General features: G+C 40.0%; 1 protein-coding gene across 1 annotated transcript in view; it reads right to left on the reverse strand.

Annotated features, from left to right (window-relative positions):
- LOC133857727 (cyclic nucleotide-gated ion channel 1-like) overlaps window positions 1-11,360 on the reverse strand; it is an 82,043-nt gene extending 70,683 nt beyond the window's left edge. Inside the window, exons 1-2 of the mRNA XM_062293083.1 lie at window positions 11,279-11,360; window positions 10,418-10,489 (exon numbers count right to left, since the gene is read on the reverse strand). Coding sequence (XP_062149067.1) covers window positions 10,418-10,422 — 5 coding nt within the window. The 5' untranslated portion in view covers window positions 10,423-10,489; window positions 11,279-11,360. The remainder of the gene's footprint in view (window positions 1-10,417; window positions 10,490-11,278) is intronic.
- Between the last annotated feature and the right edge of the window lie 3,033 nt (window positions 11,361-14,393).

Raw genomic sequence — 14,393 nt, forward strand, 5'->3', positions numbered from 1 at the left:
AGCTCGATGCGTGGACTCGCGAACTGTTTGCGCTTAAGGCTCATACGGATGCTGTCGAGGCAAGATACTCGGCCACATCGTGTAGCAATACTGCGTTGCGAGCGGATCTGAGTGCTGCGAAGGCGCAGAGAAGAATCGCCGAAGATGCTCGGCGGGAAGCTGAAGAGGCTAGGAGCACTGCGGGGGAAAAGTTGGAGGCGCTTGAAGAAAAATTGAAGGAAGCCGAATCGGGCTTGCAGGCTGCTCAGGCCGACTTGCAAAAAGCTAAACTGAAGTCCAGCGAGCTGCGAAAGAAGTCTAAGCACTACAAATCGAAGGCTGCTCATTATAAAGCAAAGGCCGATCGGTTTCATAGTCAGATCCTTGCTTTCACCCGAGTTCGAGATCGAACCTGGGTCAATGGGTTTAGCTGGGGTTTCGATTCACTTAAAGAATTCGTGCTTAACCCTTCGACGCCTTCCCCAAATTTTGCCGGGCTGAATTATACCGACTTAGTAAATGGTAAATTTTGAAAGAGTACCTAGCCAACCCATTTAATAATAGTTTTTGTTAAAGGAAATCCATGAGGGAGTCTGTGGCAATCACTCGGGGGGTAGAATGTTGGCACACAAGGCTGTACGAGCAGGTTACTATTGGCCGACGATGAATCAAGAGTCAATGGAAATGGTCCGAAGGTGTGACAAGTGCCAAAGGTTCGCTAAGTTACAAACAAAACCACCAGCAGAACTTAGCTCGGTTTCTTCACCGTGGCCGTTTGCCCAATGGGGGGTTGACATTGTAGGGCCCATGCCCACGGGAAAGGGGAATTGCAGGTTCCTGGTGGTTGCAGTAGATTACTTCACCAAATGGGCAGAAGCGGAGCCTTTAATGACTATCACGACCGGGGCAATTAAAAATTTCCTCTGGAAGGCAATCATATGTAGATTTGGGATACCTTACGCCCTAATAACTGACAATGGAACACAATTCAACTGCAAGCCATTCCAGGAGTGGTGCGATGAGCTCAAGATTCGGCATTTTTTCTCGTCGGTATACTATCCACAGTCAAATGGGCAGGTCGAAGCAACAAACAAAACTCTGGTGACGATACTGAAGAAAAAACTCCCGAAGCGTAAGGGAGGATGGGTAGAATACCTACCAGAGGTTATGTGGTCATACCGGACGACAGTCAGCTCGGCAACTTCCGAAACTCCTTATTCACTAGCCTTCGGGGTCGAAGCAGTAATACCAGTCGAAATTGGTTCCCCAAGCTTCCGCATTCAGCACTATAATCCCGGATTCAACAACACAGGATTAAAGCTACACCTAGATCTTCTGGAAGAAAAACGAGGAGATGCGAAAGTCAGAACTTCAGCATATCAAGAAAGGGCAGCTCGGTATTATAATAAAAGGGTGAGGCCCCGATCGTTCAATGATGGTGATTGGGTGTTACGGAGGATCACTGCGGCAGCTAAGGACCCCACGGAAGGGAAACTGGGGCCGGTCTGGGAAGGGCCATTCCGAGTTATCAAAAGCAATCCAAAAGGAGCGTACCATCTTGAAGATACAAACGGGAAAAAGCTGCAAAGACCATGGAATGCCGAGCATCTCCGGAAATATTATATGTAATTCCGCTTATATTATATGTAATCTGTTTATTTTTAGACTTAATGTTTATCAATAAAATGCAGATTCAGACAGCATATTATATCCGAGTACAACATTCCCAATGCCGAGATTTGAATCACGTTGAGGCGATTCAAGTCGGTCAAGCTCCGAGTTTTGAATCACGTTGAGGGGATTCAAACCGGACCAACGCCGAGACTTGAATCACGTTGAGGGGATTCAAGTCGGTCAAGCTCCGAGTTTTGAATCACGTTGAGGGGATTCAAACCGGACCAACGCCGAGACTTGAATCACGTTGAGGGGATTCAAGTCGGTCAAGCTCCGAGTTTTGAATCACGTTGAGGGGATTCAAACCGGACCAACGCCGAGACTTGAATCACGTTGAGGGGATTCAAGTCGGTCAAGCTCCGAGTTTTGAATCACGTTGAGGGGATTCAAACCGGACCAACGCCGAGACTTGAATCACGTTGAGGGGATTCAAGTCGGTCAAGCTCCGAGTTTTGAATCACGTTGAGGGGATTCAAACCGGACCAACGCCGAGACTTGAATCACGTTGAGGGGATTCAAGTCGGTCAAGCTCCGAGTTTTGAATCACGTTGAGGGGATTCAAACCGGACCAACGCCGAGACTTGAATCACGTTGAGGGGATTCAAGTCGGTCAAGCTCCGAGTTTTGAATCACGTTGAGGGGATTCAAACCGGTCAAAGTCTTAGATCCGAATCAAATTTGAAAATTTTGTCTAAGTATGAAACCTAAGACAGTATGAGTATGCTGGAAAATAGAGTAAAATATATACAACACTAATATAGAATTTCCGAATGTTATTAATATGGAAAAGCAGAGGTCAACAAAAACGCCGAAACAAAAGGCGCCGAAACAAAAGGCGTACTAAGTCCTATCTGTATTCGGTTCCCTAGAAGCTGGGCTATCAGGAGCCTCAATTTCAGCGGCCTTAGTCGAAGCACCCAAGTCTGCCGGCTCAGTCACCTCATCAGCTGTTCCGACGTCTTCACCAACCCAGTCCGGGACATCAGGAATCAAGTCTCGGCCAATTTCCCGTAACTCCAGGATAGCCTGCTCAGGGACATCCATAAAGTCGGTATAATTCAGCCCGACAAAATTTGGGGAAGGCGTCGAAGGGTTAAGCACGAATTCTTTAAGGGAATCGAAACCCCAGCTAAACCCATTGACCCAGGTTCGATCTCGAACTCGGGTGAAAGCAAGGATCTGACTATGAAACCGATCGGCCTTTGCTTTATAATGAGCAGCCTTCGATTTGTAGTGCTTAGACTTCTTTCGCAGCTCGCTGGACTTCAGTTTAGCTTTTTGCAAGTCGGCCTGAGCAGCCTGCAAGCCCGATTCGGCTTCCTTCAATTTTTCTTCAAGCGCCTCCAACTTTTCCCCCGCAGTGCTCCTAGCCTCTTCAGCTTCCCGCCGAGCATCTTCGGCGATTCTTCTCTGCGCCTTTGCAGCACTCAGATCCGCTCACAACGCAGTATTGCTACACGATGTGGCCGAGTATCTTGCCTCGACAGCATCCGTATGAGCCTTAAGCGCAAACAGTTCGCGAGTCCGCGCATCGAGCTGGGCGGATAGACCATGATTGGCTACCTCGGCCACATTTCGCCTGAGCTCGGCGTCAGCGATCAGCGCGTCATAACTAGCAAGCTCCGATTCCCGCTCAGCAAGAAGCTTACTCAACCGAGCCACTTCGGATTCCAAGGATAACCTCCGGGCTAATTCAAGCTCAAGCTCAGAAATCCGTTGTCGAAGTCCGGCCATAACCGGGACCTGATTTCGGTGGAAATCCCTATGCTGGTCATAAAGAGCAAGGGTATCCACCAATTGCTGCCAAGCAAAGAAGAAACTTAGAAAACAGAATATCAAAAGCCAAACACAAAAAGAAAAGGGAAAGGCAATTTACCATGGTTTGCAGACGGACTAACGAAGCGATCATATCTTCGGTCGGTATGCAACCAACGGTACTTAACCCCAAATAGTCGGCTGGAGTCAAAGCCCGAACCGCGTCCATAATTGGCCCAGCTAAACGCTCTTCCAAAGAAGCCTCGTCAAATTCATACTCCTGGGCCGGCCTAAAGAACCCAACGGAATCACGAGTGGGTTCCGTCACTGGCCCGTCTTCTCCAAGTCGAGGCTCGACGAAAGGCGTGCTAGAACTCGGCCCTGCCCTTTCCGCGACGGACTGAACCATAGGTCCAACACTTGGCCCTATGGCTGTGTTCTCGGCCTCTATTTGCGCAGAGCCCGTGTCTTCACCAACCTCAACGCCCATTCTTGGTTGTGATATTTGACAAGGCTCGGTATCGGTTTCCACCCGTGCATTCAACAACTCAGGTAAAGCCGAATCTGTTTCAGAAAGGGCGGTCTGGAACACCTCTTCCCTAACCACAGGCGGAAGGATCGCGTCTTGGCTCACGAGTTCTGTGCTGACCACGTCCTCGTTATGAAGAGCCGGAACTTCCCCTCTTGTTGAATGTTGAGGCTCAGCCTCCTCCTCGGTACTTCGGGGTGGGCACTCAGAGGCATTCAGGGCGGCCACTGGATCCGAGTTGGGAATGGCCTCATCACGAAGTACTAACACTTCGCCTAGGGATGGGCACTGAGGCGCTCCCTCCTTCTCGGTACTCCGATGTGTGCCCTCGGAAGCAACTATTGTCGAAGGATCGACGCGAAGGGAAATACCCTTAACCGCCGAACCAATCGACTTGAGGTATGACCGGGCCGCCTCGATCCTCGGTCTTTTCCTAACAGGTTCTCTTTCTGCCTCTTCATCTGGTTGAGGCCTTTCTTGCAAAGCCTTTGATTTTTCAGCCGGCTTCTCGACGACTTTCTTCTCGGCCGTTTTCTTCTTCTCGGCCGTTTTCTTCTTTTCTGCGGCCTTTTTGGCTTTAGCTTCCTGTTCAGCCCCTATCCGTTGGGCATCGGCGAGAAGCTTCTTTACAGTTTTTGGAACCTCTTTTGGCTCCTTTGACTTCTTCGGTCCGTCAGAGACCTTCTCTTTACCCTTGAGAATGGTAGGCGCAGGATCTTCTCTCGGTTTCTGGGCCTTACCTTTCCTCTCCTTCAGAAAAGGAAGGTCGGAAATCGGGATTTCGTACCAGAGCATGTTCCGCATATTTTCATTCGTAACAAGGTGGTCGAAATCCAACACCACCTTAGCATCCTCGGCTGATGTAGCCTTCACAAAGGCTAGTATGGTGTCGACATTGTCGACTTGCTCATCATTTAGATCAGGGGCTTCCGACGCCCCGACTCTCATGCGACCCCACTCTCGGGGAACCCTCTGATCCTCTGGCAATAATAACTGTTCCGGCTTCTCCCACTGGCCAGAAACCCGAAACGTTTGCTCCTTCCACTCTCTATTATTTGAATATCTCCAGGCTAGATGGATGATAGACGGTTTCTTGCGAACAGTAAATTCTACCGTACCGTCTCGGCGGAAACCAGCTCGGTAAATTGTGAAAAACTCGTCTATGGTCATCCTCTTCTGGAGCTTAGTCATCCAGAGAACAAAAGAGCCGAACAAGTACCTCCATCCGTTCGGCTTTACTTGGGAGGGAGCCACCCCAAGCCGTACTAATAATTCCCGAGCTATATCGGGAAGAGGAAACCGACATCCGGCCATCAGCATTCGCTCTGTAATGGTTACATCGCCGCCGGCAATGGACAGTTGATCGGAATGCTGGAAATGAAGGCTTACGGAAGACGGAATACTATAACTCCGGCGGAGGCGTCTCTCCTCAGAGGCCAGAATCAAAGACCTATATCTGTTCTCATGAGGAACAAGAGTAGGGTCGCCCCCGACTTGAGCACCGTCAGACTCAGAATCAGAACCCATGGCGTGACTCAGGGTTTGAAGGAAGTCGGTAAAATATTTGAAGGAAGTCGGTAAAATGTTGAAGAAAGTCGGTAAAATGTTTGAAGGAGGTCAGTGAAATGTGTGAAGGAAGTCGATGAAACGTTTGAAGCAACTCCATTTTGAACCGACCTTATAAAGACCCCCCAAAAGGAAATTTTTGGGCTCAATAGAACCATTAACACTGAACAGATGATATATATATATATATATATATATATATATATATATATATATATATATATATATATATATATATATATATATATATCTTGTGTCAGCGGTAGCACTCATGGTGGTTGTGGTAGATTTTGATAAGCACCACCGCACCCTAACAATCAAAAGGAATATATTTTTTTATTTGTTTAAAGTGAAATAGAGATTATTTATTTTATAGTCAAAATTAAATTTAATAGATTTAATAATTAATATATATGTTGTCACATAATTTAAAATTTTAAATGAAGTGGCACCATATGTAAAAAACATGATACTATATTCACTATTAATGCAACAATACAAAATCTCATTGCATTTTGTTCATTCTTGGTACCGAACAAATCAGAAAACCCCAAATCGGGTCTCCAGGTGAATCTTCCAAAACACCCTGACCCTACCTAGATACAACCGGAAAAACTCCTTATCCCCACCATCGAGCAAACCCAAGCCCATCCCAACATGGTCCTGTGCTCAACAAACGGAGCGAGAACTCTCTCGGCAGCAAACCTAGGTCGGGTTTATATAACCGTCGTTGAAGTTATTGAGATGAAATACAACATTGGAAAGCTAAAAAAACATGGGTAAAATTTTTCTATAAATTGGGTTATGGGAGTTTTTTATAAGGATAAATGTATCATACTTCCTAAGTCGGAGCACGATTTGAAAATGTTCATTCACTTTTTAAAAATGAGTTTTAACTCCTTCACTTTTTCGCGAATTTGAAACGAGTCATTTCGTCACTTTTCAGTCCATTTTTGTAAAAACTGTCGCTAGTGTTACGTCAGCTTTTTTGCTTCATCACCATAAAATATTATTTTTAATTTTTTTTTTTTTTAAAAAAAAGGGTTGTGGGTGGCTATCGGTGGCCACCTGAGACCCATTGCACCGATTCCGCTCTGCGTTGGATCTCCGTCCATTATAGCCCCTTGACCGATTGCCCGAATTTTGCTGAGAATTGCCCGATCTTCCGCAAATCACGCCGTGGCCGCCAATTAATGCTCGATTCGCCTCTCTCTATATCGGTTACTGGACCGCAGGTGACCCGGAACGCTCCTTTGGTTTCATCCCCTGTGCAGAAAAAAGAATTCGAGTTCCTCCTCATACGAGTGGAAAAAAGACACCCAATTGGACGGTAGATTTTGTTATCTTTAGTTTATGGTTGGTAGACACACAATGGAGACGAGGACTTGGAGGACTATGGAGACTAGTTAAATCTTCAAACTTCGGAGTGCCACCGTATCTTCAAAGATGTTTCACTGGTAGTCATCGGAAGAGAAAGCCTAAGTGGAGTATTTGATCATACAATTGGTGTACCGGTGAACTCCTACCTTAAGTAGAGTATTATCAATAACAATCCCCTTTCCATTTCTACATTCAATCACAACCTAGCATCTATACATCAACGGCCGAATCCTATCACTGCTGCATGCTATATGGATTTTGTTTTGGTGTCTTCTGTTAAGCTTCATGCAAGTGTTAGCCTGCCTACTTTGAATGGTGCTTACCCCAACGCTACCCTAAATGGACTGGAGATCATGAAAATGAACAATTCTATGGGCAATCTGAGTTCAACAGACACTCTGAATATTTCCCCAGTTTCAAGTTCAAAGAAAAATGTGGGTGTGATAGAAGCCTTAAGAATTGGGGCCTCTGTGCAGGTTGTGATATTGGCTCGAATTCTCTGTTTCCAGCTCGCCCAGAAACCGGTGCCATGTTGGTGAACATCGCGCTGAGTAGCTGATCGAAGAACAACCCGGAATTCCCGAACTTTATCAGACCGAATAAGCCCCGAGTCCTTCTGGTGATCGGTTCGTCCCCCAAAACCCTGCGAAAACCCTGTCGGCGATCACTACCTGTTGAAGTCCATCAAGAACAAGATCGACTACTGCAGGTTCTACAGGATCGAGATCTTCTACAACATGGCGCTCCAAGACGCCGAGATGGCCGGTTTCTGCGTCCTGGAGGAATACCCCGGCCCCTAGGCCACCCCCGGCCCTTCCTTTTTTTATTTTATTTTATTTTAATTTTTAAATAAAATTATTAAAAATAATATTTTAAAGTGATATAGCAAAAAGAGTAACGTGACATTAACGGAAGTTGTGAAAATAGACCGAAAAGTGACAAAATGACTCATTTCAAATTTATGAAAAAGTGAAGGAGTTAAAACTTATTTTTAAAAAGTAAATGATCATTTTCAAATCGCGCTCAAACTCAGAGAGTGCCGATATATTTGCCCTTTTTATAAACTAGCTTTTAAAAGTGTCATGTATCCTTTAAGAATGTAAGAAACACATGTACGTGGGACACATATCACTTTTAAAAAATAGTTTATAAGAATTACTGTCCAAAATATATATATATATTCAGCAAATAATTTTTTTTTTTTTGTACACAAAGGACTCTAAAACAAACTATTGCTTATGAACAAACACTTAAGCCTCATTTGGTTCGCAGAATATGTATTCCGTTAGAAAAAAAGAATAATTATTACTGTGAATGATCGAGGAAAAGTGGAATGGAATAATTATTCTAATTCCTTAGTTTGGTGACAATACATATACCACAATTGAAATTGACCCAAAATTACTAAAAAAATCCACATAATTTCTTATTTTTCAAAAAAAAGAACTCAATTCTTAAAATATATATATATATATATATATGGGTGACAAATCTGATCTAAATTCTTTGTTTTTTTAAAAAAAAAAAAATTAAAATTTCTAATATTTTTATTTTTATTTTTATTTTTTAAAGTTTAGTTTGAAAAAATTAAAGAAAAAAATGTTTTTTTTTTTAAAAAAAATGTTGTCTATTTTCTTAAGAATAGCTATTCATCTTCGTAAAGGAATAATTATTCCTATAGAATAGATATTCTAAGGAATAGATCCTTACCAAATAAAAGAATAATTACTCTAATAAAATAGCCATTCCATTCTAAAGTCTTACTCCGCGAACCAAACAATGCTTCAGTGTATACGCAAGGCAATGCTGGGTTTTTAGTGTTAACGTGTCTAATGGAATTTTCACAAGCATAGCAACACATAAGCAGCTCCCGCATATTGTGCTAAAGATTATCCACGAGATACAGCAGATCATGCTAGAAAGTCTATGACAGCAAGCCTAGCAATCCAAAATAGAAAGAAATCAACCACATCACGCAAAGTATATGCAGCACTACTCTATTGTGATATCAAACGTTGTCTCCAAGACAAGAGTGATCTACAAGGCCGGAGCAATCACCAAGACCAGCGTGCTCCTCAAGAGAGAATCATATGTAGAAGGAAAGTATCACAACATAGAATAGAAATTAAAGTCCTAAAGCATACTCTGCTTGTATAAAGCCATGCTCATCACCATTGTAAATTAAGCTTTTTAAATATATCAATACATAATTTTTCATTTAGAACTAGTCTTGAAACACCAAGAGCATGAGAACTCGCTAGCTTCTTTTCCCCGGGGGCAACAGGCCAATACTTTCAATTTCAACCGGCGGGAGAGAATTTTCAATCTTCTTTAGACGAAAACGCCGGAAAGCTGCTTGTATAACAGAAGCTGCTTGTACATTACGCCTGAAAACTATAGTCCTCAGGTCGTTGGCCATTAGAGCAAAGGCTTCAACCATTGTATGGGTTTTCGCAGTTTTGAGAGAGATTGGGAGTTCGGATAGTTTGGGTACGACGGAGCGTTCCAACCCCCAATCTAGAAGTTCTTCTCCGTAAAAACTACCTTTCTCAATACACTTAGCGCTTCTCTCACCATTATTGGTCGTGAAGTTCCATATGATGCCTTGCGTTATGAAGAGCATCGCATCAAGTGGTTCTCCCTCCCGAACAATGTAGCTGCGCTGGTTGTAGTGCACTGGCTTCAGATAGTCGCAGATCAATTGTAACAGTCGTTCACTTTTTCCTTGAAGCTGTGGCACCTACCACACGTACAAACAATCGAGAAGAGTAATATATATATTCATTGTCATCAAGATCGAACTAAAACGACTTGTAATGGCCATGCTATTTAAGGAATTAAGCACATTACTTTACCATTTTCAATCCAAAGAATTATAATAATAATTAAATGAATTTTAATATTAATTTAAAATTTTTGGACAATTGATAATATTTGTTATTAGAGTAATATTGGATATGAGTTTATAATATTTCTCATTTCAATTAAATATGTTATGTGCTTTTTTATTTACTTAAGGTCATAAAAAATTAATTTAATTATTTAATTAATATTCTAACAAAAATATGATTGGTTTTAAAATAAATGCTAAAATGGATCAAGAATATTGTGTATGGTATTGAACTGCTAGACGCTAAATGGAACAGGTCGTTCATGCGAGCTAGATTAATACGACTAGTAAATGGTCAGTTATATATTGGCTACATGAGATATCCATATATACCAGCCACGTCAGGCAAAGCCCCTGTCTTGGTGACTAACAGGTTTTGTAAGTAATTCAGAAAGAGAAAGGTTCAAAGTTGGACACTTGGATCGACTGGTTCAGTGGGCCTTGACTCATGGACTAGATAAGGACAGGGCCTTTTAAGTTGTTAAAACTATTTGATGATAAATGCGTTAATTAGCAACAAAACATTTGCAAGATGCTGTAATGGGCCTTTCAGCCACATAAAATATGCTTTGAGAAATGTTTACTATGATATAATAATCATATCAATAAGGAAGCGATTACAAGAAGAAGATGATGATGCTAACCTCATCCCTTTCTCTTGCCGATACCCACGAACTCGATCCTTTTAGAACGACAAAAGTATTGAGGTAAGATTCCTGAAAAAATGGAAATTAAACAGATGAGACAAAAACTTCACTTTTCACATATTCTGAGTGAAACCTCGCAGGTTGCTAACCATGAAAAGTTCATGACTTCATTTACATCCTCAAAAGACACTTTGAGAGATAAGGGGACACCATGACTTATAAAGTGTCCAAGTGAAGAAAATCTAACAATGTGTGACACTTTAAAACTCTCATTCACGTACGTGCGGTTAGGGTTGACAATTTTGACACTACTAGCGAATCTGACACAAATATATAGGGTTTGAGTTTCGGCTATAACCCGTTTATAACCCGTCAACCCAATTATGACATTTTTTACCAGATTACTTAAATGGGTTGACCCGCCAACCCGTCTTGCCAAGCCCACGTGTGACAACTAATGGTCAAGCACGTGGACAACAACAAGAGAAAAATGCTCATCATCGTAAGAAACTTATGATTCTAATACCATGTGAAAAGTATATGAGCACATTCACATTCTCTAAAAACGCTTTAAGAGAGAAGGGGACATAAAGACTTATAAAGCGCTCAAGTGAATAAAATTTTAATGATGTGAGATACTTTAACATCATATGGTTTAATTCTTTCAGAGCACGGGCGTGTGTGTATATATATATAAATGAAGAAGCAAAGGTTTTTGTAAAATCACTTGCACCAAACTCAATGGGTGAAGGGATCAAAAAAACTCTGGGACGACGCGACGTTGTATAGGAAATGTAATAAGATGGAGCAAATAATAATAAATTTTTCCTTGGAGATAATATAAACAGAGAACTGAACCTGATAACTCGAACGAGGAGAGCAATGGAGACGGGGATCCGGAGAAAGGAAAGAGTGGTAGAAATTGGATCTTTCACTCTGCAGCTGCAAGTAATAAACAAGAGCAACTCTTGCTGATTATAAATAGGAACAATGATTGGCAGGGGACGTAAAAACCGTCCCCTGCTCGCACCTTTTCATTAGAAGGAGTTTTTTTAATAAAAAAGTAATTTCTTATGTGACATCAGTAGTTGTTTTTTTATAAAAAATAAAAATTATTTTTTATTAAAAATATCGGTCGGAGGAAAAACCGTTTCCCAACAATTATTTTTGTATAAATAGATATTCATTATCTTTCAAGCAGGGGTGGAACAACGTTCAACGTGGGGGTACATTTTTTAAATCCCTGTTATTAGGGATTTCAATGAGGATTGTCCCTCCAACATTTAATATTTATCCCTCCTGACTTGCCTTTTCTTCTCTTTTGGAGTGAATTGCTCTATCTTTCATCTTCTCTCTCAACACTTTGCAGGCCTACTACCTAAGAATTACTTTTTGGAGTCTGCTAATGTTTTTCCTCCCCCGCCACATTTTTTCTCCTAACTTCTCTTCTATTCTTCTATTCCCATAGCTCATAGGTATTACTCATATAGGTTATTGGGTATATGCAAAACCTATGGAAACTCAAATATATATATATAGACTAAGTTTTATAAAAGAAAAAAAGAAAAAAATTCTTTAACTTCATAATTTTAAACCTGATTTCCGTATTTTTTTTAACAAGTAGTGCACAAACTCACTATCATTTCATGATTATTAATTTTCAAACTTATTATCTTATTTTATTTTTAATCTAACATGTATTAATGGGATTGGAATGAAATTATTCATGGCTCATGTTAGTCATGTACAAAAAATACCATTATTTTTTCAAGAATAGGGGGATCAAGTCGATCAAATTATCATTTGTCTTAAAAACTTAAAGGTGATAAAAAAAGAAATACCATCAATTTTCAAGGATTAGAAAAAGTTCATGTGAAATTATCAATTATTCTAAAAGTTTAAAGATATAAAAAATAATAAATTTAATCATTTAGCTAATATTTTAATACAAGTTTGATAAGAAAGTTCTACCCTTCATTAATACCGCAGCTACTTCCACGTAAGTTCGTCCCCCCATCTAACAAATCTTAGTTCCACCCCTGCCTTCAAGTCTTCTGTTTAATTTATTTTTTTACAACCATGAACCATCCTCGGGTCTTTCCTTTTTGTTTTTTATTTAATGGAGATAACTTCATAAAATGGTATCGAATTATTCGTCATTTTGAAATAAGAGTACTAAACTAATAAACGTTTCAAATTGAGGTATCCAAGTTTTCAAACGTCTTACTTAAAGGTAATCCGTTAGGATTTGCTGTTAAATTGTACCAAAATTTTCAAAATACTCGTGTTTATTTTTAAAAATATATATATAAATTTTTTTTAAAGATTTAGGCATGAGTATTTTTTGTAAATTCCGTTAAATTCTAACCAACACCTAAATCTTAACTTTATTTTTATTTTTCTTCTTAAAAAAAATATGAGTATTTTGGGTACTACATTAGGATTTGCTGTGTACCCTTAAATGAGACGTTTAGAAATTTGAATATTTCAATTTGAGACATTTGCTACTTCAGTATCTTATCTCAAAACGACGTATAATTTAATACTCTTTCGTAAAAGTATCTCTTTTAAATAGCACGAACATCGCTAGAATATTTATTAGAAACAGATAAAAATTTAATTAATTCATTATAGATTAAGTCAAGTCCATCAGCGAATGGTAGTGCAGGACTGCAGGCCTAAGAAAAGTTCAAAGGTAATTATTGCTGCACTACATGTGCATAACATGTGCAGTCTGCACATGTTGCGCATAAAACAAACATTTCCCAAAGTTCAAAACTTGGCAACTTCCCAGCAATGTAAAATGATAAGAAATATATAAAATAATAATAATAATAATATTGAAATACATATAAGTGAAGGTGATGATGTGATCAATGACGGAGGAGGAAGGGGGGGGGGGGGGGGGCCTTTAACCATCGAAGATTGCATGCTGGGAATTGAAATTGTGGCAGACGTTCTCGGACATGGGTAACCATTTCATTTGGGTAGGAACCAGAATTTAGTGGTTCCATAAACCTAGAAAAATTATGGATGGATGATCTGAATTTAGCTATATGCTCAAAGCGATTAAATAGTAACAAATTTGATTTACATGGTGATTGGTAAGACACCTCCTTAATGTAATAGCTTAATTTTATGTATGGAAAACTTCACTTACTATATATTTCGAATGGTCATGGATTTTACAATGTGTCTCCAAAGTTTAAGAGTGTACAGTGCATTGGAAGAAAACAAGTATGGACTTGATGAGTCAAATACTTGGAAAAACTCAATTTATTAAGGATGCATAACAAAGATAATATAAAATGAGAATTCATTTCAATATAGTTAGATGGCATTAGAAAAGTCTAGAAGATCATATGCGTTTTATTTGTTTTGTGTTGCGTTTAACATAATGTGTTTTGTGTAGAATATAGTGTGTTTTGTATAACAGTTAATGGGCTACTGTATTAGTTAGAATTGGTTGTTCTAACAAAATGAGCAATAGAATGTTAGCTTCAAGAGCCGTGTTATCCAAGTAAAGCTTTGTGAGAACGTTGAAAAGCACACAATTCATCCAACTGAAATTTCTCAATTTCAGTACAGAAACTGAGATTTTTTTTATTTTCATTTTTTATTTTCTGAATCTTTGGACAACAGTTTTCTTTACTTTTTTTTTTTTTTTTTTTTTTTTTTTTAAAAAAACTCGTTTCAATTTTGCTTATTGATTTTTAATTTGAAGGGAATAATAAAAATATCAAAACTGAGTTATGTTTAATTTACTTAAAAATTGCCTTTATATATATACCTAAAAAAGAAATAAAAAATTATTTGGCTCCTTCCCATTAAATTGTCTGGCTCCGTTCCTGTTCCCATGTGCCCCTTGGAGGAAGATCTGATATTAAGTTGTCCAACTAACAAAAAAAAAAATTGGATAGTATAAAAGAAGAGTGATGAGGCCTACGCCTATCTATCCTAAGTTAATGTGGTG

This window comes from Alnus glutinosa, chromosome 1 (genome assembly GCF_958979055.1).
Source record: "Alnus glutinosa chromosome 1, dhAlnGlut1.1, whole genome shotgun sequence".
In the NCBI taxonomy this organism is placed as follows: domain Eukaryota; kingdom Viridiplantae; phylum Streptophyta; class Magnoliopsida; order Fagales; family Betulaceae; genus Alnus; species Alnus glutinosa.